Here is a 27,665-nt window from a genome sequence, read left to right as displayed (position 1 = left end):
GATTAAACCCACCCTAACGCACGCGCAAAAGCGCGGAGGGTTTTACAATCCGTTGCTGAACAGTATGGGTACTTTTATTAACCGACTAATAGCAATAAATTGCCAAAAAAAAAAAAAAATCGGCAAAGATGTGACGTAAGTGTATTGAATATGTTCGCCAATGACATGGGGTTACGCTTAAAGTTCGTGAATGGCATCCAGTTAATAATAAATATAATAGTGGTCAAGGAGTATATTTTTTAAAAACCTGATGATAAATTTCCTTTTTCACTAATCAATAGTTCTAATTGAAATATTTAATTGCGCAACAATAAGATCTGAATTCCAATATTAATTAAGAAATGCAGATTTTGTTCCCTCCAATATAAATGAAAGATCAAACGATAAATTCGCACTTTCTGCCATAAAACGTTATTGTTTGCATTTAATTGAAAGAACAATATTTAATTTCTTCGAATAAGTTTAAAATGCAGAGATCAACTTTCAGTTCCTGCTGACTAATACAAACGTTTGGCACTTGTTAAAAACTTCAAAGCTTTTCAAAAATAACTTTATAACAAGCCTAGATTTGTATATTATTTTTATAACATTTGTACTTGTAAGCATTACCTTTGGTTGCTTCTATAAGTATATTTTATTTTTACTTCATCGTAAACGAAGTATAGAGAAGATATTGTAATTATCAAAAAATTCAAATTGTAATCATCATCAACTAGAGATTTTGATGAAACTTTTCGTTTCGGACATCCCTGAGTCTGAAAAACATATTTTTTGGCTTCATTGTTGTCTGTGACAAAGATAATTAAAAAAAGTTTTAAGGTAGACAAATGATATTTCATAATGCTCTTTTCAACAAATTTGTATTTTTCTATGAAATATTGAGCAAATTCTGTTCAGAGAAAGTCTGCCTTTCCAGTTGTTTGAATAAAAATAGACTTAATAATTACAAAACGCAAAGAGTAATATAAATAAAATTTGGTACACGGGTTTGCATTTGAAATTGAGATTCATATTAAAATTTGAACCAAATCTGTCAAGTGGTTGAATATCTGTCGACCTGTATTTTCTCTTGCACATAAACACGATAATTCATAAATACATTGACTTAAATCATTGTTATTCGTTATAACTGCAATTATAGTTCCGTGTCAAATTGTGGTGTGCTTCGATCTGCAAAAAGGTGTTCAAAATTTGTATTCTAGTAATAGATTCAATAATAATGTTAAATGCATATCAAAGATTTGTACTTTTGTAACTATCACTAAATCTGCAATTAATAACTGCTTTACATGGCAGTAAATACCATTAAAGGCATTCGTGGCCTTATCCAAGTTCCACAATTGTATGTGGGGAGAGGTGAAGAAGTTAATCGGAGGGTGTGTGAGAATGTTTTCAGAAGACAATTTCCCTTGAGGTTTTGTCTAAGAATTGAAAGGAATTTGGAAATCGTAACTTAGATGAAAAGGAATCTAACTTTGATTTCCAGCGTGCCGAGAGGAATTTTTTTAATGGTTTTTAAAATTCAGAACTTTTGGTTAGAATGGAATGTTGGTAATGGAATGTAACTAGACTCTTCTGTATTAGGAATAAATTTAATAAGTATGTTTGATTTAATTCATCTATTATTAGTATATTATTATAGAGATGCAAGTATTTTGTTTTTGTTTTTTTTAAATTTAGGATTACATAAATACTTTGATCAACCAAATCCAAGAGTTAGTTCAAGAGAAAAATAAGCTGCAAGAACATATGAAAGTCGCGGAAGAAAGGTATGTTTTTAAATTTTATATCTATTAATTTTGCATTGTAATTTATAGTTGAAATATTTTTAAGCTTTTCAAACATAAAAATATATGAAACAAAATAATTTTTGAAAAATATGAAATTATATTTACTTTGAAATCTTATTTTTAGGTTTATCACTCTGAAATTTTGTTTTCGGTGTACAGTACACTCCCGATTATCCGCGGAATTGGGTGGCGCGGCCGCCGCGGATAACAAAAATCGCGGATAATCTGAAAAAGCTAAAAACGGGTATAGCAAAAGAGAAAACAGTCATTCCAACTTTGATAAATCGTTTTATGTACAATAAAACGTAAAATAAACAGCAGGAAATGTTTAACTAACGCTTAATATTTTAGTATATCACTCAAAACTAACCTAAAATGCATTTTGTTAATGAAAACAGAAAAGTGCTTTGTACTTACGAGAGGCGTCAAGGATGCACAGAAAAATTAATACATATGTACTGTTTTAATACTGTAATGTATTATGTAATTACAAAAGCATAACTGTAAAACTACACCTTTTTGAAAAAATCAGTCAAAACAACAACAACAACAAAAAAAAAAAAAAAAAAAAAAAACTGTGTGGCAGGCGCGGATAGCCCGCCCGCGGATAATCGGGAGTCTACTGTATTTGTAACTTAATATGTAAAAAATATTTTTGCTACTTAAGGAAATTTTTGTAACTATCAAGTACATAAAAGAATTTTATACTTAAAATACTAACGTTTAAGATTTTTACTGATTAATCATTGTAACATATTCCGGAATTCTGAGGCTTTTTTGTGGTTGAATGTCAACTTTTTTTTTTTTTTTTTCTTTTTTATTGATTAAAACATGAGATTTGAAGAAAAACTGATATATATTTTTGTTCCAAAACTAAATCTTTTTGAAAGCATTTAATGATTTATTTTTAATAAAAAGTATAATATCTTGTATTACAGTCTTTGACTTATACTGTAAATTTATTAAAATTTTGCTGTTTTTACTTTAAAAATTTTGGCATTTCCTTTGTTTTCAATGGATAAAACTGTTTGCTTTGATATTGTAGCTGTTTTTCTTTTCAGGGTTCATAGCGTCATGAAAAGGGCTTAAATTTAAAAACCACTTTTAAGCACATTAAATTGTCCTTAAAAAGTGCTTAGTTTTCTCTTGAAGAGTGAAGAAAGCTTTTCGTTTTGTTTTGTTTCCCCATAAGTTGAATATTATAATTCGAAATTCATGCTTGTGAAAGCTTGTTTACCGAACGTACAAAAAGAGAAAAGGAACAAAAGGGAAAAATTCGAAGAAGAGATCCAGGAATTATAGCACATATTTAGATAACGCTTAACAATTCCTTTCTTTCTGCTTCTTCTTCTTTTTTTTTTTTCTTTTCTTTTTGCTACCTTTTTCTTTAAAAATGAGCATTGCCATTTATCCGAAGTGGGCAGTATGAATTATGTACTGTGCCATGCTTATTGCGAATCGAAAAACGTTCAAACTTCAATTTTTAATGTTTTAGATGTTGAAGAATTTATTTAAGTTATGCATGATAAGCATATATTCAACGTTTTCACAGATTTAACATTTGTAATATAGACATCTACCAAATTTTAAACGAAATTCAACAAAGAATTGACCATCTGTCTGTCATTACTTCATGAAACATTTAAACGTCATGACTCAAAAATGCGGTGATTTAAATTTATCAAATGTGATAGGTAATTTTTTGACTCCAGGTGTAGTTTTTGAGTCAAAATTTTGTTTTAATATATTGGAAAGAATGCGTCTAAAACCAAAATTCACTTTTGGGTTACTTTCAACACTTGCTAAGGATCACACGATAGTAAAAATGTTTTATTCACGCCTAAGGTTAATATTTCGTAACTATTGTACGCCAATACCATGCTAGGCATTTTCTGGCAGTATGCGAGAAAGTTGTGGAGAGACATCTCCACTAATTTATTTTCATTTTGCTTCGAATTATGGAACTGATTTTTTTCACTTTATGAATTGCTTTTAATATTTATGAAAACTAGGACTTGCTAAAGCATTTTCATTTTTTCCTAAAATTAATTTTTTTAAAGTAAAATTTTTTGTTTTTTTGATTAAAAAGCGGGGTTTTATAGAATTTTTAGAACGTTAAACGTTCAAAAAAGGACTTTACTAAAGAAGTTTGAAGCGATAAGATGATTTCTTTTTAGTCTGATCAGTTGTGAACGCTGCTATTATTTTCTATTAAAAATTATCTAAAAAAAACTCATTTGGGGCATAGCATTGTTCTATCATCAATTTCATGACAGTTTTGCCAGTCATATGATGATAGCTATAGGAATACTTTAATTTTTAGCTTTATAAGATTACAAATAAAATTGCTAAATAGAATGAGTTAGTGCAGGAAGAAATTTACTCTTTCCATCTCAGCCATTTTGAATCTTAGTTGTTGTTGCTAATATAAAAATCAAATACAAAATTTTTGGTCATGTTGTGCTTCTACATCACTATCAACATTATCAGATATGATGTATCTATTTAAATGAATTGGTAACTTATTAAATTTAAGAAATATCACAGATCTTTATTATTAATCTTATAAAAATTAACCTAATCTTTTGGTATTGATATGTTTTTCATTTTTATGATCATTTCTATGTTTTTGTCAAATCCAGAAAGGCATAATTTTATAATAGAAGACATTGTGTAAATACAGAAATAAATATTAAAATTTAAACAAAAAGCATTTAAAATTAATTAAATCTTTTAAATAAAAACTATGCATTATTATAACACAAAAAAAAGTCATTTTTTTTGGCTTAAGTGCTTAAGAAGTACTTAAATTACTTAATTTTTGCAGCAGTTTCTCACTTCACACCCTGTTTTTTATATAATTGATTTATGAGTCAAATGTGAAAAATGTTGTTTCATGAACATTTTATTTTGTAATAAAGCCATAATTGCCATAAAGCCATAAGAATTCCATAAATATTGATATTTAGAAAATATAGCATTTTCAGAAATAACTTAATAGCTATAAATATGTTAAGTTACTCTTTTTCATTAGAATAAATTAATGTAGCGGTATTATTGCAAACATTTTATAACCCTATTAAATATGATGTAAACATAAGATTTTTAAATTGGAAGGCCCAGTTTATTTCGTAAAAAGCCATGTAATTAATAAGCTAGATGTCTGTATCATTTCATAAAGGTCGTGAATAAAATATACTTTGCTATACTTTTCAAATCATTTATATTATCTATTAAACAAATAATATGTGTAAGTTTAAATTTGTTATTCTTAAAACTATTTTACTTCAAAAAGTAACATTATAGGAGTATTTCAAGTATGCATTGTACTTGGGAATCTCGAGAAGTATTGGAAAAATCTTAGACAATTTGCTTAAGATCTGATGTGCAGTATTTATAAATTAAGCAATTTTTTTATGTAAATTTTTTAATGCTTTTAATAACAATTTATTAAATTTAAATTCTTTGACATTTTCAAAATTAATTGGTTTTAAAAACCAAATCTGACGAAAAAATAAAGTCACTAACATCTATTCGTGTGAATTGATAAATGCCTAAATGTGGCATTATAATAATCTTGGCATAAATTATTTATACATATTAATTTTTTAAAAGACGAAATTAGCCTTGAAAGTAAAACTATAACTTGCATGAACTTTTGTCTTTATTCATATATACTTTTTCCTGTACTCAACCATAGAAGTTTTAAAAAAACTGTCAATATTAATTTTCAATAATGCGATTTTCTCTCTCTCTCTCTTTTAGAGTTCGGACTGAAAGCCAGCAAAAAATTGAAAATTATGAGAAACAGATTTCTACTTTACAGATGGAGTTACGGAGAAAGAAAGTTGTGCTTCAAGCTAAAGAAGAGAATCAGGCTAAAATCAATCAGCTCTTAAAAGAAATAAATGTAATATGTTTTATTTTGTTTTCAAATACTTCTCATGATTTTCATTTTCCTATTGAAATAGTAGCAAAACTTCTGTTTTCTTTTTTTATTTACCCCCCCTTTTTTTGTGTTCATTAATAAATAATTAGCCACATTTAGCTAGCAGCTGGTATGTTTTACAATTTATATGAGTCTGTGGCAGTCATACAAAATTGTATTTAAATGTGTCAATCTAATTTAATGCAATTTTAAAACTTTACCATTTTTTATGATGAAAATACTAAATTCTACAATAGACCTAGAAATGAATAGGAAAACACTCTATAATAACCACTGCATAGTAAATTATTATTATTTGAATGAGGTTTGAATTATATAAACAGAATAAAGAATAAATCTTGCAGATTGTTACACATTTAGAGGAATTGATGATTTAAGCCCATTACTTATAAGTGTTTAAAAAGAAGTATTCAACACAGTGAATAAAAGGCTTGAGATTCAATGAAACTTATGTTTTTCAGCAAAGCATAATTCTATTTTAAATTGCTATTATGAAACTTATTGCAGATCATAAATGAATATCACAATCTTCAGAGAAGATTTTCTTAATATTAATAGATGTAACTTTTTTGCACTCGGAAGTCTGAATCAACAATTTTGAATAATGCATTGCGTTGATTGACAAGCTGATAAAGCAATTTACTGTGAATTAACTTTCTCGGTCTTTTTTAAATTTGATGTTAGTGTTGTAAAGAAATTGCTATACATTTTTTTATTTTAATTGATAATTTACTTGGGAATTGCAATTAACAAAACTGGAAGCTCTGAACCACATAACTTTTTGCAACATCATATGCTTACTGAAGAAACAAGTAAATCACAAAATAATGGCAATTTTAATGTATACTAATTAGCTGTTCTCAAACTGAATAATAATCTTTGAGTCATTGATTGAAAAATAAGATATGTAGATTTTTAATAAAGAAGTGATTCATTTAATTGTAAACTTTGGAGTCTCCAGAAAGGACTTTTGATTCATCATAAACTATAGAAAGAAAGCTCTACGCCTTGTAAGATTTAAATAGAGATCTTAAAGAGAGTTGGTATAGTTACAATGGTTTTTATTTTAATTGAAATTTTCCATTTCTAAAACTTGAGGATGTGTCTGAAAAAGGAGTCTTTGTTAGTGTAATCTAGTTATTCTGTTTAGCAACTTAGTGATGTTACACTTTCGTCTTTGGATATTTGTATTCAAAGAATGAGCACATGAGCAGATACATATCTGAGATTTTGAAGATGACAGCTGTCTTGCCGACGTCGGGGCATAGAAAATAAAACGATATTTCATAATCTTAGGACAAAATAGCAAATGTACTTGATAGTTCTAATGCCGAATTCTGTCTTTTAGTGGAACTTCAAAGGCAGAACTAATTTGAACAACCATTTTTCATATTTATTTCTGTGTAGATATAAGATGCGTTCTACTAAAAGTTGGCTTTAGTGTTGTGTATTTATAATGTGAATATATTATTCTTCGTCTTTTCCGTACTGAATATTTGTTGATTTATGTGCACTCTATCTTATTAAATTTTGTGTGTATTTTATGATGATCAGGAATCACCTGGCATGCAGTCTTTTCTTTCATGATAGGTGCATAACCTACTGTAATTTGCAGTTTCCATACTTTTCAATTATGTTATCATTTACATAAATAAGTTGTATATTGATGAACTCATGCACGATACATAAATAAATAGCCATATTTGTCCATTTTTAAAGAGAGTTATTTATGGTTTATGATCTCTAAATTCAATTTTATATATTTTGTCACCATTTATCTTTTTGAATTTTAAAATTACTTTTAGTTATTTTAAAAGATCATATGCATGGTTTTAAGGTATTATTTCTGTTTTTTTCCTTTTACTCAAATATTAATGCAGAAATAAAAATACAATTAATTCTCCTTGAACCCATTCAAGATAAATTGCACACATAGTGTGCAATCTGTCTTGAATGGGTTAAAAATATTTAATCGTTATATTCCTTTTAATTTTTTGTGTATATTTTACTTTGAGTTTACTGTTATTTGTTCATACTTTTCTACACAAAGCACCTATATGGAAGTATCTTTTGTCAGTATTGTAGAATATTTATTCATTTCTTCTAATAAATTACATACTATAGGACTTGAAAAGAGCCAAGGTACAGTTGGTGAAACAGATGAAACAAGACTGCAATAAATATTTACAAAAACAGCGAGAAAAAGAAAGGGAAGTTGCAAAATTAGTGCGAGAAGGAAGACGTAAAGAACATGAGCTTGTGAAAATGAAAAATAAGTTTGAAAGAGAAGTGAATGTTTTAAAACAGAAAATTGATCGAGTTACTTCTGCTAAAAACAGGGAGATGAAAAAAAATGCCAAAAATGGAGTCATTAAATCAAGAACATCTATTCCCCAAGAAAATATAGAGGTACGTTTATTTAAATTTTCATTGTTGATATTTGAAACATCCCACTTTTTAATAATCAATACCAACTGCAATGGCAATTTTAAAGAGCATTTTATTAACCGTTTGAAAAATTGTATTTTAAAGGATTTAAACCTTTTTATGAATTCATAAATTCTATATTTAAAAAATTCCAGAAGTTTTAAAATATTTTCCAAATATAAATGAATTTTTTGTGGTAAAGACAGAAAGATCAGCACCAATTTTTATGAAAAGATTCAATAGATGTAATTTATTAAGCATCATATTCCTTACTTATATGCCAAGTGACCCCCTCCCCATTCAAATTCAAATTAATATGTCGTGGAAGATGTTTTAAATCAATTGAAACCATTAAATAAAATTTTTTGATGAATCTGAAAGTTATAGCAGAATATGCATATAAAACACATTGCAGTTATTAGATTAATCGGAGCTTCTGTGTATTATAATACACATAGTTTACTTTGAAGGTTACAAAATATGTGAGTTTCATTAAGTAAATATTTTATATTTATTAAACAAATATGTATACATTTTTTGACAGAATATATGTAAAGAAAAAAATCAATATCCTTCTAAGATTTTTTTTTTTTTTTTTTTTGTAAAATTTAGTTTTGTTAGTTGCGCTATATTTATATTCCTCCAATCAAATCCATACTCTTAAAAGTGTTTCAGTTATTCTTAGTATTTTAGTTATATGCTGACATATAGTACATGCTGTTAGCAGTTTGTTAGTATACAAGAGTAGGAGAAATCGCCTTTATTTTGAAGTGAGTAGCTCTTTCACAAATGCATCACTTAATGCATATATGTATGTAGAAAGCATACATTTAAAACATCATTTATGTAATGACAACTGTAGATAGATTTTTAGAAATATTTTATCAGAATTGTTTGTTTCAATTTTTAGAGGACAATGATAAAAGGAAAAGTTATAAATTGAGTAATTATTAAACGGCAATCTCAATATGTCATAAGTGTTTGAAACATGGAGAGTAATTTATTTGCATCTGTTTGCCTTTTTGAAAAGCCAAAAAGTTGGCAATTTTCTTTTTAGTCTTAGCAGTATGCATGCCTGCTATGATCTGCCATCACTGTACCAAAATAATATACATATAAACATTATTTGTCAAAACACCTGCTGCTTAATCTTTTATATTTTGTTTTCATTCTTTAGTATAGAAATGATATCTTCTGTTATTATGCGAGTGCATTGGAACGTAAGGGGTCTGTAAAGCTTTGCAAGAGTCCATTCTTATAGATATATCTGCATTATCGTTAATTATTTTATTACAAATGTTTTAATCAGTTCATAGACAGTATAATTTTTTTCCCTTCCCTTAATTCTAAATTTTCGTTCCGTTTCGTTAATAAGTTTTATATGCATCATGACAAATACAAATTCTACAAACATTTAGTCTAGATGGAAATTCTATATTTAATTTTAGCAACAAGAAAAGCCATTTAATTTTAGAAATAATTGATTGTAGATTTTTCATAGTGTTTGATATTCAAACTCTTTAAAAAATAGATTAGTTAGGGTAATACTGTGAAATAGAAGCACAATATTCATGTTTTTATTCTACTGTTGCATAACAAAATTAACAAATATGATTAAATGTTGTTCAAGCCCTTCTGTGCTCTCTTAATTTTGTGTCTTTAAGAGCTTCTTCTGAATTCTATTTACTTGCAACTACTGGTATTATTTTTTATTTTATGTGTGCTAAAAGATATTAAAAACATTATTTCTATTGAAAAGTGTGAACAAAAGTAATTTGCTTTTATATGCAATACAGTGTCATGCTTGTTTTAGGAATGGATTATTGAAGAATTAAAAAATAAAATTAATGAAGAATTGGCTAAACGTCAGTGTGAAACTTTAGAAAAAGAATCGGAATCTCTGAAGCAGCAGATTAAAAGTATGGAGGAACTTTCAGAGTCTGATGCAGAGGTATGTAGTAAAGTTATAGAATTTACCCATTAGTTAGTAGTAATAAATGCATTAAAATATGTTAGCATCATATTTCATTTTTTATAACAGTAAAAGTTAAAAATTGAATAGCGATTGTTTATTATTTTTTCTGTAAATATCAATACAACTTTTATTATATATGTGTTTTATTTTAGAAATATTGATTAATATTTATCAGTATTGATTAATATTTGTTCTTATTTATACCCCGCTTCATATACAACTCTGGAAATAAAATAAAACTTGCTTTTTTTAAGAGGTTTGTGAAAATTTGTATTTTATTTTATGTTTACTTTGAAAATTTTATTCTGTGTGTTGAATTGTGTACTATGTGTATTAATTTATGCACTTCACTGTAGTGCATTTCAACAGAATCTTTCTTATCTTAAAAAAGGCAGATTAAAAATATTAATCTGATGTTGAATCTCGCTGTAAACAAATCTCAGTTATTATTCATTTGTATTTCACTGACATCTTTTCTAGCATCTTCTTATTCTTAATTCAGGTGCAGCTTTTGAAATTACTATAATAAAATGTGAAAGGTGTGCCTAACATTGGATCTATTGACTTCATTAGAAGGTTATGAAGAACCTTTGATATAAATGGAAATAACCTGAGATTGCTCTCTTTATACTTGTTTATGAACATTTTTCATTGAAATTCTTTTTTTATAATTATAAAAAGAATATTAGTGTTTTTTGGTATTCCAAATTAGTACTGAATTTTATTTTTATGTCATGCAATATAAGTTCAATTCAATTTATTGAAATTAGCCATTAAAAAAGCTTGTTGCAATATAAGATGATTATTTTTTTTTTTTAAGGATTCTTGTCAAATTGTTTTAGCATAGACTTTTTTCCTTACATACTAAATATTGACTATAACGACTATTCGAGTGTATCAGCAGAGTTGGATAATATTACCTAAGACATTAAAGGCTAATTTGTGAATTATATAAACAGTTAATTTGCTTATAAATCTAAAGTGTTGAATAATTGACATTGAATTAAAATTGCATTTTCTCATATTTTTTTTTCTATTCATATGCATTATTTAATTACTTATTGTAATTGTAAAAACTTGATTTGAAATTACTGCTCACATATTTTAATCTTAAAAGGTATTGATTGAATATATGAGAATTTTAGAAAAAATTATTTTAACGGCATTGAATCGCTATATTTTTCTTACAAAATAAAGTAGCTATAATATTCTTATAAAATAAAGGATGGGAGGAAATAGATAATTAAATCCCAGTACCTTTCAAAAATTACATTTTTTTTTTAATGCTCAGGGGGAATCTGAGGCATATCTATAATATAATTTTGGCAGATTCGTATTTGAAAGCAAGATACTTTTTGAATGACTTTCAATTTCTTTTACCCCAGGAGGCATAATTTTTATACAGGAACAAATGAGCGATGCGTACGTTCGCTCTAAAAGACAAGTGCGAAAATGGCAGAATTTTTCCTTTTGGTGGTTTTATGACGGAATTGTGATAGGGATTTCTTTGATACATGTCGATTTATAGAAGGGAATCTTGGGTATCTTTGACACGCCTGTATAGGCGTCAGGGATTTTTTATCCCTTCGCTCGTGGAAACAGAAAGAAGTGATTTTAGAACGCCTGTTGGTAATAATTAAATAAAAAACAGGGATTTAGATCAAGAAATAAGATAAAATTATTTTAAAATAAAGTAGCATACACTAATTTAAAATATATACGTATGTGTTTGTATGTATTTTAGTTCTTAAGGAAATCATTTAAGAATTTCTCAAAAAGGGTACAAGCATGTGCAGATGTCACTGAAAAGTTTAAAAATATTTGTCGGCAAAAAGTTGTGAAATGCATTTTGGCTCTTCTCAATGAATAATTTTTTAATCTGGCAGATTCGAAAGTCTTTGACTTGCTGTTGTTCCTATATACATTCATGTGATCTTTTATTATTAAGAGAGCATTATTTGTTGATGTTCATTTCTTCATGGAATTATTATTTATGTCAAATATTTAACCCTTTGCGGTCGTATGTCTGCTCTCAGCCACCACAGCAAAGAAACATGCTAAACTTATATTGTATTCGTCGTATCTTAATCTTCTTTAGGATATATCAATTTACACTTTCTATGAAAGAACAGAAAGGGCTAAGGAACTTATTCACGAACCAATGCAGTGCATCTACCACTTCGTGATAACGAATCCTAATGTTAATAGAGCCGCCTCTGACTCGTCATGCAAGACGCCGTAGCGAGTCAGTTGCATCTCGAACGTAAAGAAATCAACAGTCTTTGGAGATGCTTCCTGAAATTCGAAGTAGTATGCTACAAATTCTTTTTAGTGTAATTTGGCATTCTCGCCTTTTAAGATATTTCAAAAATAATATTCCAAAATGGCAACAAAAAAAATACTGAAAGAAGTGTAGTGTGAAACTGAAACTATCGATGACAAATCCTATTTTGACAATTTGAACACGGACTCTGATTTTGCAAGTGATAACGTGGAGCATCGTCGAATCAGAAAGACCATTGTCCTTAGATAGAGAAGTAAGATTTAATGGCAGATTGCATATATTGCGGCACTGTCAAGACGTCACGAGTACAGATTGTGCTGTCTGTTCCAACAGAAAAATCAAGGCGGAAGTCGCCAAACGAATTATTTTTGCGACACTTGTCATCGAAAACTAGGACTTCACATTGGAGACTGTTTTGAAAGATAACACACGATGGGGAATTATAAACTATAATTTTTGCAATAAAACATTGCATTAAAACATATATTTACAATATTGAACAAAAGAATGATTGATTTACAACAAAAGAATGAATAAATTGTGTTTTTCCTTCACAATCTTGCATACTATGTAACATTGCTCGTTCAGCGGAAATTAATTCCGACCAGTACGACACCTACGTCCAAATTTAAAACGACCGCAAAGGGATAATTATTGTGTTATCATGATATCTGTGAAATGAGATTTACAAAACGATTGATACATGCCTATATATATATTCATATAATTTTTTTATTTAGAGATCATTATTTGTTGATGTTCATTTCTTCATTCAGTTATTATTTATATCAAATATATAATTATTGTGTTATCATGACATCTATGAAATGAGATTTACAAAACGATGGTGTCTGAAAAATTATTAGTTACAAATTTTACCAATAAAAAGCCATTTTTTCTTGAAAAATATGCCAAGGTTGCATTGTTCAAGTCTTAAGAATCTTAACCATATACCAAATATTGAAGATTGTCCAAATGGAATACGCTATGCATCTCTTTCATAGGTCATAAAATTTTGGTAATTTATCACCCTGAAGAAATTTGGTTTTGCAGATAAATATATATATATATTAAATTTAGCTACTAGTAGATAATTTAAGATTGAAAATTGTGTACCTGTGAAATAAATAGTTAGAATGAAAATGCTATCTTTATCCAGCTTTTGTTTCCACAATCATCAGTCATAAACATATATTTCCATCTACAGATACTTTTCAAATGAGGTAAACATTTATTTTGTGGTATTTTTAGTAGTAAAAATTACAAAATATATAACACAAAAGTTTGACTTTTGTTAAATAAAAATTGACAAGGATATTTCAGTTCAAAATTGGAACTGACTTGGTTTAACTGTGCCAGCAGTACTATTTACATAATCCTGCAGTTCCACATTATAACCTCAATGATTGTTTGTATTCCGATGCCATTTATCCTATCTTTCCTGAACATTTTTCATTTTCATTGTGTCGATTCCATTTAGATTGAGTTATATAGGTAGAATATGTCAAACTAACATCGAAATTCTTATAAACCAAAACAACTCAAATTTTAAGATAAAATGTCTCTGTCAATTTTTTGGCCCATAGAAATCGCACTTTTTGTATTATATTCATTAGGACGCGTGTAAACTTTTACTAAATGTAATTGTAGGCAACGAAGGATAGTATAAAAAGTTGGTTGGTTGGATTTTGTATTTTTTATATATATTTTTCTTTCAAAAATACTATAAAATGAATGTTCACCTCATTTGAAAAGTTTTTATGATTGGAAGTATATGTCTACGGCCAATGATTGCGAAAATAAAAGAGTAAACTCTGAGTATTTATAACACATATTACCTTGTACTACTATAAAAAAAAATCTAGAATGCTTCATTTAAAGTACACATATATTATACATCGTCCACAAACTTTTCTCAACATTTAGCAAGTCAGAAATTTATTTAATTTCATCATTTGGAAATAATTTGGCTTTTTTTAACTCGGATAAAAAAATTTCCTTCTGTTGATTTTCCGAAATGACGAATATTATGAAGTAATGAACATGCATTTAATTTTGTTTTTTCAATGAAAGTTTTGCTGGAAAAGCATTTGAAATGTTGCAGGAAGCTTTTAAAGATTACTACTTATCGAAAACAATTGTATTTGTTTCGTATAAAATAATTTTTCTAAATATATATATATATATATATATTCAAAGTTTTTAAAAATATTATATATGTATTTATTACTAGTTTTAAATTATAAGTTGTATTAATTTTTGTTTCATGCTTGTAGGCTACTAGCACTAATGGGCCAGATATCAATTCACAGAAAGCTTTAGTTGAAATAATAGATAAACGAATTGCCGAAATCAAGGAATCTGTTAAAGCTGAAAGTATGCAATATTTACCATGCCTTAGTCATAGTATTTTATAAATATTTACATTTAATCTTACATTTACATTCGTTTATTATGTTTTAATTATTTTCAGATGGCAAGACTTGCCCTATTTTGGGGTCATTAAATTCTATGGGCCAAGCCAAAGCTGCTATAGAAACTTTATTTAAAAAAGTAAGCTCAAAATTTGTATATCCATATTTAAAGCTACAAATATTGACCGAAAAGGAGTGAAAGAAAATTAATGCAAAACCATTTTCTTGTTATTTATGAGTATCCATTCTCTAATATATTTGAGTAATAGTATGACTTATATTTTTTTATAAACTGTTCTATTATTTTATATACTGAAAATGCATATTATATTTTCAGATTCAATTCAGTGTGCCTTATAAATAATTTGATTGATAGAAAGCTTATCAGAAAAAGAAAAATAATTATTATATTTGCATGCACGACTTATTTGAACGAAATTTTTCCGTAATACAAAAATTTTTAAGTAAGCATTGATTTTAACAATTATCTAACACAATACTCCACCTAAATTGTTGCTGATGTTTGATGGATTAATGGAGCATTTAAGCTTCAAGATTCTTTTCTTCTGGACATTGTTCTTGTTGCTACAGGGTATATCTACTATTTTGTTATATGTTTTATTACAAAAGCCTTTTTGCATAAATTATTTGCATTATTATTTTTGCATAAATCAATTTGATTTTGCAGTTGCATTAAAAAAATTCTTTTTAAGCAATCATGCACATGCATATTTGTAAAATAGATTTATATTAACTCAGAAAAGGCAACAGAAATAATTTTTTGAAAGCCATTCAATGCCAGTAAATGCAGTTTTGTCATTTTTCTGCTATTTAGTAGTCATTAAAATTATTAATTTATCCACATGCATGATCTTGTTATTCATTTGATAGTTTAAGACTAAACATTTATAAAGACTAAAGCAGACAAAATAAATTATTGTTGTTCATCAAGAACGGACTTCCTTTTGAGTCCAACCCGCGCAAAACTTCAAACCCTGTGACAAACATTTAATTCAAGTGATTTCTTAGATGCAGAGACGAACGTTTTGTTTACTCTTCGTGGCAAATATTTGATTGAACATTTGGCTATTTATGTAATACTTTTGATGGTGGGAAAAACTGCTGTTGTTGATGCCACAGCAGTGTCATAAACTTCTGAAGTGGCCGTGAATTTTTCTTTCTTCTTTTTTAGTACCCCCACTGAATATTTCCTGTGAAATATTCTTCCACACTTCCTTTAAGATATTTCTGTTGTAGGGATGTAGGTATTATAAAATCTAAAGAATTGGATATTTTTTTATAGCTTGATAATTTCAAAAATCATTTTATTACTCCTTTTTAAACGATATATATGGATAGAACAAAATGATTAGTGATGAATTTTAATGGAAATAGTGAATTAAAACTGCAAATATTAATTTACCAATATTGATTAGTATTAAAATAGGAATATTAGAAACTGAAATCCGAACTTTGCTGCTTATTTTTCTTATCAGCTGATGATGACCTCGCAAATAATATTCAATTGATAAAAGACCTCCTTAACGAAATAAAGTAATTAAGACTATAAGTGTAGTAAAAGAATGTAAAAAAAAAAGGTAAAATTTAAAAAATGACTTTTTAATGACGTCGAAATTACTCGAGTGCGAATATAAACTAATTACTTGCTTCGAGTGTTCAAGTCTTCTTTTGAACAACGGAATGTTTTCTATTGCAATTATTCTACTCATTGGAAACTCAGAAATCGAATTCATTTCCACTACATGATGCTACAAATTACTAAGCGTGCACCGTTAGAAGATTTTCGATGCATGGTTTGGCGCTGGCTTTAAGAAAATACACTAAAAAGTATGTTGAATTTCTGTCTTTTATTTCGATAATCTGCTAATTGTATTTAAAAATAATTAATTGTGCCTTTTCCTTGAACATTGCACCAGACTCTGCACCATAAACAGGTATAAGATGTTGGCTTGTCTCATTTCTATAAAAGTAAGCAAAATATGTCTAGAAATTTCTCCTGCTTCGCTTTCTAAACCCGTTTCCATTATTTACTATAAAATAAAATTGTTCGCTTAGGAAAAGAAATCTATTTTCATTTATTAATACTATTTAAATATGTATTTAATATTTTGCATTTATCGAAGAATTCAATAAAATGAATCCTTCTTTTTTAGGAAGAAATGGAATATGAGGTTTTATTTCTGTCTAATAAGTAATGTACTTTTCAAATTGAATTCAAAGACAAATTTCTGTGAATATTGCCAGGATAATATTCAGATTAATAATGATAGTACAGGGTTGCCACGGCACCGGAAGAACCAAAAAAATACAGGGCATTTAAAAAATTATCTAAAAAACAGGAAAAATGCAGGTATATTCAAAAATTTCCATACAATCGGCGAAAATACAGGGAATTTCAAGTTCCCTTTATTTTCCGTCTAAAAAATGCCGGTACTGAACATTGCGAGAATAAAAGATCGTAGTCACTGTACCAGAAAAGAAACAACGTTCGATGGCGGAAATTCATCTCCTTTCTACTCAGTCCCCCTTTTTTCTATATAAATGAGGTTTAATTTTGATTTCAGAGACAGTCGTTTTCCCATGAGATTCCTGGATTGCAGCTAATGAGGATATGCAAGACAGCCATAACTGCATAAGAGAATAGAATAAATTTCTCTGGCGGGAATAGCAACATTCGATTTGCGGAAACATCGCGATGGTATTTAGTCACTCATACGTGAGTTTATGGAATGGTTTGTTTATCATTTGAGAAAATATGAGCTAGTTCAGATTAGATTAGAGAATTTTTTTTAAAAACAATGATCTACTAAAAATCCGTATTTAATACAAGTTGGACGAATAAAAAAAAAAATCAATCATAATTTTGCTGAAAGGGTTTGACAAGTTCCAAAAATCTGTTTGCTGTGTACTGTTCGCTTTGTAAGATAATAATCTTAAGTAATATGGGTAAACAAGCACATATTAGTCATGTCAAATAAGGAAAACATAAAAAATTTCTTGCAAGTTTAGAAAGCTCGTAACTGATGTTGGACTTTGTATCGAAATGGAATATAGGAGAATATGATATGCCGAGTCCGAAAACGTCAAATTTGATGTCTGAAAATAACCAGACTCCTAACTTTATAATTTTAAAAAAAATCATTTTACGCTGAACTTTTATGAGCATTAAAACTTGTTGCGTCACATTCGTCCTTTAATACTTTCAATGGTATATCGGAAATATTTCCACATATGTTCACTGATAGTGAAATAGCCAAAAAAATGTACTATAGATTGTATGAAAATTTCGTACAGTGTTTGTTATGGATTAGCTCCGTTTTTTCAACAATCATTTTAGAAATATTTAAACAATAAAGAAATTGCAATAGGCTTTGACGAAATTTTGAATCGCATCTCACAAAAGTAGCAATGGATCTTATTGTAAGATATTGGTATGAATCAATCAATAGTCTTCACGTGATATCGAAATTCCATACTTTTGACGCATACCAGTGCGTCCACCTATAGGTGCTATAGAATTGTTTGAGAATTTTAAAGAAGTTATACCAAGTTTGGATTTACACTTTTGAAATTAACGTGGATAGATCAAATGTAAATTAGAAATTTTTTAACTTATCCAAGAAGAACTTGCGTGCGAAAATGACTGTAAAATTTTAGTTCTTGTGGACTACACAGAATCTCTTAAGCGTTTCAGTATGAATATAAATCTACTGAATGAAAAGCGTATGTTAATCTAATATATAAATATATAGAATATATGTATAGAATATATAAAGATAGTCCAGCTAGACCCGCCGATTTCCTGGAAGTTGCTGGGTCTACTGAATTGTCATTGACGTTTTGTTCTTTCCTTTGGGTAGAAAATATCAGTGTTTGCGAAAGTATTCTAAAAGTTTTCGACAACATAAAGAAATACATAGATTTCAATTAAAAAAAAAAAAAAAAAAAAAAAACTTTTCCTGGATCTGCCACGAATGATAAATTATAAATGCTTGTTAGAATAAATTGATTGTGACTAAAGTTAGCTTGTCTTGTATTGCTAATGTTTATCAGCTTTTTCTTTAAAAAATTCAGATATCTGAACCAATAGTTCCTTTCTTAAATGAGAATCTTTTCATTTTTGTCAAACTATTAATGACCCCCTGGGAGCGCACCGGAGAATCCTCCGACATTGTGGTTGGTTCTCGCCACCCTGGAGGGTACACAAAAAGGTGGGAGTCAGGATCCTTCCATCGATGATGGAGCGTACTTAGGGGGAAGGGTTGTACCGTGGCCGGTGATGGCCCTTAAGACTCAACCACAGTTCCCGCCATTGTTGCTGTTTCAACGGTCCGGTCATTCAGTTATTTAATCAGTGTTCCTTCGGGCGGGTCGAAGAGTCAGTGATATGACTTAAACAATTAATGAGAAACATTGTCAAAAAAAAAAAACATAATCAAAGAAGGAAACATTAGAAATTTATTTTTGATGGAGCATGATGATTTTAAAAGACTGAGGGGTTGGGGAATATACTGATGTTGAAATAATGACTGCACGTTACTTGATTGCTAGTGGAGGTACTGAAACTGAAAAAAAGAGGCATTTTAGTTGAATGTTTTAGTTTTGTGAAGAATGCTATAAAAATAATTGAATGCCTATCCAAAAATTTTACTTTTTAAAAAACTGCATCTTGTTTAAATCGATATTTTTTGAAAAACCTTGTTTTTTAAACTTATCGGCACTATGGAGTATTGCTATCCCATTATAAATAAGATGGAATCTTCTATTGCATATACATAGAAGAAAAACACAGATAATATTTTTATTTTTTTTGAGGTTTGAGTGGCAACTCTGTAATAATTAAAGAATTTAAAATTGTACTTTCCCTTTGAGAAAGACTTTTTAAAAGTTCTGGCTCAGAAAAATGTGGGTAAGAGAGAAAGAATTTACTTTTCCATGAAATATATAAAAACATTTTATAAAATCTGTGTTGTATTTAGAAATTGCATTATGTCATTTATTTTCCTATCTTCAAAAATCTTGATGTTATTTCTTTTATGTTAGTTTATATTCATGTTCAATTATTATGATGTATTTTTATTTATAGTGTGTATCTGAAGCAGTGGAAACGGAAATTCTGCAAGTAAACTATCAAGAACAATTAAAGAAAGAACAGTCCAATGAGGCCCTTCATGCAGAAAAAATCAGTTCCTTGGAACATGATATTGAAAAGTTAAATAAAAAAATTGACTCAAACAAGCTTGAACAGGAACAGGAAAAAGCAGCACTAAAGTATGAATATGATATTAAGGTTAGTTAATTTATTATCTAATATATATTTTTTCAGTGTTTTTAAAACACCAGGGCTTAATTAACATAATTTTTTATTTCCAGGAGAAAAGAGTTCATAACTTTTTGTATGGCTTTAAATCAAATTAAATTATAATTTGTATATGTATATATATATATATATCACTTTCTTTTTTTTTTTTTTTTTTTTTGTCAAAAGTAATTTACCGATATTGTTTTCTCCAGCCAGCATATTCTCCAGAAATCAAATGACAACAAACATTAATTGACTGCAAGATTTAAACATTGAAGAAAGTAGGGGTAGTCTAAAAGGAGGGAGCTAAATTTCAGTAAATCCTTTACAGATATATTCTTTTATGTATTTTATATATTACTTTTTAAAAATAACAAAATTTTAATAAATAGGGCATAATTATGAATAGCTTCATATTTGTTAAGGTATCATGTATGAAAAAATATTCTGTTGGATCCTTTACTGGTATGTGATTTAATCACATAGCTACTATTCGCATACTGCCATTCTATTTATTATTTAATAAATGCAGAATTTTTCCATAAGTTTGAAAATCTTGTAAAATGAAGACAAATATTGTATACATATTTCTCGAACTATTCAAAAAAATTTTAAAGATTAATTATCCATAAAAAATGTTTTTAAATATTTTTTGAAAACGATATTAAAATAAAATTATTTTTTATGATGATTTAAGTTTTTACACAAAATTGTAGGTTTAATCAAAATTACATATGCATGTTTTAACTTGCAGTGACAAATCCATTTTTACAAATAAAACATTACAGCTGCCATGACTGATAATAATGTGCAAGTCTATAGAATACAGTCATTGTTTTATTTTTAAATAGCCATTTTTTTATGTATTTTAATTAATTTTCAAACCTTTTCTTAGATAATGCACTTGCTCGCAGAATTTCAAGTAGCTATAAAATCTGCTGTAGGCTCTGAAGCTGATCCAGCTTTAATGGAACGGGTTGAAGCTCAGGTAATTGATGTTTTTCCCTAACTGTTAAAAAATATATTCCTGTATATATTTCTATGCTTGCATGTAGTGAGAACTCAATATGCTGGGCTATGAAGTGTAGTTTGATAGTAAATAACCATGTTAAGTTGGCGAGGTAAGTATCACCAAAAGAAAAATTGATTTGATTATTTTTAAGAATAAAATAACGAAAAAAAATTTGGTTTTGTTCAGCTGTTATATGGTTTTTAAAACCACACAGCATGAAGAATAATTTTGTTTATTGAAGGAAGAAAAACTGAATAGGATTAAACTTTTCATAACTATTGGATTAATAATACAAATAATAAATTACTTTGAGATAAAATGCATCTTTAAGCAGCATATCAATAAAAGTGTTGCTTTATATGGAAAAAAAATGTAATTAATTGTTGTATGTATGTTGTTAAAGTATTGTATTGTATGTTTTATTGTTGTCTACATATTTGGGAAAAATATCCCGTTCAAAATGTGCATAACATCCAGAAAAATGCCTATCTAAAAACTAAGAACTTTGATGTGGGAGGATCACATATTTGAGGTCATTTTCTACCAAATGTATGCGGTTTATAAAAGCCTTGTGAATATTAAATCTGGCATGAAAACTAGCAGAAATGCATGTACAATTCACATCATCTGATCTTCATGCAGAATTATTAAATATATTCTTCACTACTCCTCAACTGCTTCAAAGCAATATATTAATCTACATAATCATTTAGTGTCCAGAAATTTAGTGATTTCATTATCATCAAGACTTTACTGTACTATACCTTTAATTTATCAGTTTTTATCGATTCCAATCAGTCCACTTTTTTAAATCTGGTGGTATATTATTAATAATGCTCTTTTGATTATCTAGATTCAGAATGTATTAGAAAGACTTGAAGTGTTTTTTTAAGGAACCAAAAATATACTAAAAGATTGTTGTAATGTCTTTCAAAAATCCATATAAACTCTAAACAATAATTCAAAATATTTCTTAGTCTCTTCAGTTTTACATTTATAATTGCGAATTTGCGGAACAATTATATTTTAAGCTAGTGGCATATATCTGTTGCTCATAATCAGCTTGCAGTTGGAAACTGCATGAATATGATTATTATGAATTAATTTTCTGATTTCATTTTATACAATTTCTTGTCGGTTTTACTGAAGATTTTTGTTTTAATTAGATGTGATATCCAAGCTTTCTAATTTAATTCAAATGTATTTGGAAAAAAAGTTATAACAGTTATATATCAGCATCAAGGTGAATAGTCCTTAAAAACTGCTTGTTTTTTATGGTCCTTTTATAAGAGCTTGAAAGTGTTTTTTAAATCCAGGTGCTTATATTTTGCTTCTAATGGAGGGAAAAAAAAAATCCCATTTCACCACGAGGGATATGTCCGATTATATGCTATATTTTCTTTGTCGGATCGTTCAATGTTTAACAGATTTTAATGAATCTGGAAGCCAGTGGAAAAGGGCTCTCAATTTAGGAGAATACTGATAGAATAGGGGGAAAATATATTTACTTGACTCTTCTTTTACCTCCTTTTGCTTGTTTAGACAGGAGGGAAATCCTTACTTTTTATGGATAATTTTATGTATTCAAATAAAACCACTAAGGTTGGTTTTTAACAGCGAGTCAATGTTTTCTGCATCCAATTACTAGTTTGTAGAGCATTTGTTAATTACAGTATATCCCAAGTATCCGGTTTGCGACTATCCGGTTTTCGTACTATCCGGCCTAGTTTCCCAAAAACTAAAAATTGTAAGTTTTGACTCTTATCTTAGGGTTATTTTTTCATATCTGTGTATCCTTTACCAATGAAAAATAAAATCAGTTTGAGTCAATTTTCGTAAGAACTAGGCCTACGATTTACGTTAATGTTTTGTTTATGTGTCCTGCATTTAAGTTTGGCATTACAGAATTTATGTTAAAATGCGAACAGTTTATACCCTTTAACTGACTTTTTTTTAATCCTAAAAATTCTTGAAACGTGCAGTGCAGTATACAGGGTGCCTCAAAAACCTTGACCGCGGCTTTTATTACTTAAATGTTGATCCCAGACTTATATTGTAAATTACAAAGTTGCGTAAAAAAAAGGTGCAAAATGTTATGAAATCGATTAAAATTTTCAGGGAATTAAACTTTAAAAAATACAAAATTTAAATTTTTATATGGACCCCGTACAAAAAAATTCCACAATGAGTAAAATGTGCCCTATCTATGATCAATATTTAAGGAATAAAAGCCGCGGGCAAGGTTTTTGAGACCCTCTGTATAAACGTATATAAACTATGAGTACAGAACCTTCTATTTTAACTCGAAACGTTACCGGCAGTGGCTTCTATGATTAACCGAAAGTGGCCGTGTTCACATTCTATGTGGCTTGAGATAAATGGAGGGCTAATGTACTCAATAAGAAGTGAGAAAATGCATATTATAAAAGTGAATTTTGGTGTAAAATCTTTGTCTTCTGGTATTGGTGGGCAACGAAATGAATTCATAGCACTCCGGCCTAACCGGCTTTTTTGTTATCCGGCCTACCCTTCCGTCACATTAGGGAGTGTACTGTATATTTCAACACGGGTTAGTGATTCGCCATTAGTGAATTATCAAAATATTTTTACTGCAATTAATTTTTGCTCGAAAGTATAGAACTTATTAACTATATACCGGAAAATGTGTATTTCATTCATTATGAACTTTCAAAAGTGAATACACTAAATGAGTCAAGGCTTCATAAAATAAAAACTAAGCAAAATGCTTTAGATGCTAAAAAAGTTACTGCAAGTTATTTGTTACTTTTGCCAAAAAATACCAACAATTCAACAACCAATAAAATTCTTTTTGTACACGACTATTTAAAGAGAAAGAATTGTAACCGCCAAAAATTTCGAACTTAAGATCTCCCATGTTTCTCCATGTACAATCTCCATGCTTCAAATTTCCGAATAACATGTTTCGGAATTATGTGTACAAGTGAACATAATAACTTCAAAACGCAAACGGCTGCATCAGTCAAATTGGCTTATATTTTTAGCATCCATCGATTCATTTCAAAATTTTGACGAAGTCCGTTAACGAATTGACCATCTGTCAGTCTTAATGTTCGCGGGCAAGTAAATGTTGTTACAAAAGAAAAAAAATAAACAAATTAAGTTTTGTAACTTTTCTTCTTTTTAAAATTGTAGCTCTATCACAAATTTTGTATTCAACTGCTCGTCGAAACGGTTTCCAAGCATACTCATGTTTTTCACTATATTGAGATCCTGAAAATAAAAATTTCTATGTTGGTGGCTTTCACGATCTCGCACAAGTTCCCTACTTTTTTATGCCAAGGGAAGAGTGATAATACATTTATTAGGAAGTATGCAATGAAGAATTGGTTTCACCTGTATTGCAGAGTGTGTTAAACCGTTTTTTCCAATATAGCAGATCTACTTTTGGTCTTTTATGCATCTGATATTCTGAAATTTGTAAAACTATGACTGTATTCTCCCTTTTAAGCTTTGAAAGAAAATTTCTCACTTGAAATTATTTTTTCAGTAAATTGCTAATGCCAGTTAAAATTTTTTTTAATAGTGCACAATTGATAAGAAAGTGCAAGTGTAGGAGAGAACAAATTATTGCACGTCGCGCATTTCACAAAAGAAATATCTGATAAAAAATATATTTTTCAAGCGTGATTGTCAATTACTTTAAAAAAAAAAAAACTACGTTCGAATGCATAGTGAATAAATCTCCAATAAATTTTCCTTCAGTAACAAGTTGTTTTGGCAGAAAACAAGTAAGTGTGGGGGGAAAAAACATATTTTGTGTTGTACTTTCTTCTGGAAAGATAGAAAGATGCTATTGTCATGGAATTTATAGATTTCTTAGTTAAATCAGTTTTACTCAATTTCGATAATTTTAATATCGGGAAAAGGCGAATGTAGTTTTTTTTTATCCTTTATTTGAAACCCTATAAATAAAAAATTAAAAAAAATACACTGGAGAGTTTTGAAGATCATTTTCTTTCTTTCTCTTGAATAAGCATCTGCTGGAAGAGGATTCAGCATTAGTAAAAATATTAAAGTGGAAATTTGAATGAAAAATATCATGTTTCATGATATTTAATAGTCTATGACCACATAAAACAGTCTGGTAGAATTGAATTACTCCGTAAATATTACTGAAAAAAAATTGAGAATTTTTTAAACCTCAGCCCATTCAAAATATCGCCTATATTTGTGGAAATATATGGCAAAAGAAATAATTGTCAATGTCATAAAGTTGGAATCTGATTTCTTGATCTCTTTAGGGAAAAAGATTTTTTTAGGAAAGGAAATTTATGATAGTGAATATTAAACTAATGCACTTGTTCTTCCAAACCAGAAACCTTTCATTACTAACAAAATCAAAGAGTTGGGATAAATGTTAGAAAATTTAAAGAATTTAGGAAAATCTCTAAAAGGACACAACCTTTAATTTACATATTTAATAAAATTAGTATCATTTTTATATTCGAATAGGGTTGCCACGCCACTGGGAAAACTCGGGAAATTAAAAAAGGGGCGAAATGCAGGGAAAGTAGAAAATTTTCATAAAAAATGGAAAAATACACGGAATTTTAAGTTAGTTTGTTATTATTTTTTCCCCATCTAAAAAGTGCCGATCTTTAAAGATTGCAAGAATAAAAGATCGTAAGTCATCGCTTCCAAAAACGAAAAATACCATTTGCGATTGTTTAATACGGAAACTCGCACCTTTTCCACTCCCTTTTTATATAGATCAGTCCAATTTCGATTTGTGCAGTTGTTCTTTTCCCGTGAGATTCCCGAATTGCAGCTAATGAGCATGAGCGCGGCTTTTATAACTGTGTGAAAGATTAGAATACATTTCTCTACGGGAATAGCAACATTCAATCTGCGGAAGCAGCGCGTTGGTTTAGTCATTCATACGTGAGTTTATTGAATGGTTTGTTTATCATTTGAGAAACTGTGAACTTATTCAGAGTAGATTAGAGAATTTTTAAAAACAATGGGCTGCTCAAAATTCGTATTTAATACGAATTGGACGGATAAAAAACAAATCCTGATTTTGCTGAATAGTTTCGAGAAGTCCCGCAAAATCCATTTGTTGCGTACTGCTCGCTTTGTAAAAAAATAATAAGCCGAAGTAATATGGGAAAACAGACACTTAACATTTATATTAGACTTTGTATCTAAAAGGAATGAAGGAGAAGGTGATACGTCATGTCCAAAAATAAACTAATTTCAAACTTTTTAGTTCAAGAACAAGTTGATGTTTAGTTTTCTTTAAAACTGAATTTTTATGGGCATGAAAATTTGTTACGTCACATTCGTCCTTTAATGCATCCATTGATATATTGGAAATATTTTCACATATGTTCACCGATAGTGAAATAGCCAAAAAAAGTTCTTTAGGTCGTACAAAAATGTACTTTATTTGTTAAGGATTCCATGAAACTGATACCTGATAAGTTCCATGAAACTGATACCTGAAAAATCTACAGAAATTGCCCTAATACATGAGTCGGCAAAATTGAATAAATAAAAAAAGTAATGTTTTTTCTTGTTGTTGTTGTGGTTGTTTAAGTATTCATTAAATGATTTGTATCATGATAACGAATTTTTTGTTTTATTTCACCCGAGACCTTAATTTTATGCGAGTTACAATTAAAGAGCATGAGAGGTATTATATCCCCTATGACACCCGGGAGTGGGAACCCGAAAAGAAAATGAGATGCTTCCGGTATGGTGGTTAGATCTCTCCACCCTATAGGGCACTCAAAAAGGTGGGGGATCTGTCTCCTCCCATCGATGACGGGACGTACTTCCTTCGGAAAGGGTTGTACCGTGGCTGGTGATGGCCTTTAGGACTCAACCACAGTTCCCGCCAGTGTTGCTGTTGTGGCGGTCATTCAGTTTTCTTTATCCGTGTGCCTTCGGGCGGCTCGGAGAGTCATTCATATGTCTACCTCCCTTAATATATTAACTTTGTCTTTGCTAATATTAAAACTCTTATGCAAATGTTAAAATTCTTTTAATATGCTATTATTTCGAATAATGTTAAATTGTTGCTTCCTTTCCTTGCTTTTTTTCACTCCTTAAAATCATATTCCATTAGAACTAGCTCATGAGGGCTATTTTTGCATTTCCTCGTATCTTGAATACAGGGATTTTTTTTCCAGGTTTGAATGACAACGCTGTCGACATTTGTTTGCTTAAATTCTTAATTTTCATTTAATTATCTTTGTCAAGAAATTGGAATGTTAATAAAGTAGAAGTATAATATATATAATTTTTTTAAATTTTACTAACTATAGTGTAAGTAAATAATTTAAGGTATGCGTTGAAAATCTTTTAATACTATTTGTCAAACGAAACTTAGTTTTTAAAAAATTAATAATTTAGTTTCAATGTTGGTGAAATATATTTGATTATTCCTGGTAGTATTCTACATTTATATTTGTATAAAATTTAACACTTAATGAGTTAATACCGAA

General features: G+C 28.8%; 1 protein-coding gene across 1 annotated transcript in view; it reads left to right on the top strand.

The window, feature by feature from the left end:
* LOC129961060 (chromosome-associated kinesin KIF4-like) overlaps positions 1–27,665 on the top strand; it is a 73,756-nt gene that overhangs the window by 32,340 nt on the left and 13,751 nt on the right. The window contains exons 12-19 of the mRNA XM_056074869.1: positions 1,681–1,769; positions 5,556–5,700; positions 7,864–8,148; positions 9,980–10,117; positions 14,702–14,801; positions 14,899–14,978; positions 19,947–20,150; positions 21,058–21,150. Of these exons, the coding sequence (XP_055930844.1) occupies positions 1,681–1,769; positions 5,556–5,700; positions 7,864–8,148; positions 9,980–10,117; positions 14,702–14,801; positions 14,899–14,978; positions 19,947–20,150; positions 21,058–21,150 (1,134 nt within the window). The remainder of the gene's footprint in view (positions 1–1,680; positions 1,770–5,555; positions 5,701–7,863; positions 8,149–9,979; positions 10,118–14,701; positions 14,802–14,898; positions 14,979–19,946; positions 20,151–21,057; positions 21,151–27,665) is intronic.

Source organism: Argiope bruennichi, chromosome X2 (assembly GCF_947563725.1).
Source record: "Argiope bruennichi chromosome X2, qqArgBrue1.1, whole genome shotgun sequence".
In the NCBI taxonomy this organism is placed as follows: Eukaryota; Metazoa; Arthropoda; class Arachnida; order Araneae; family Araneidae; genus Argiope; species Argiope bruennichi.
Note: the sequence above shows the minus strand (reverse complement) of the source record. Positions and strands in the feature narration are given on the sequence as shown.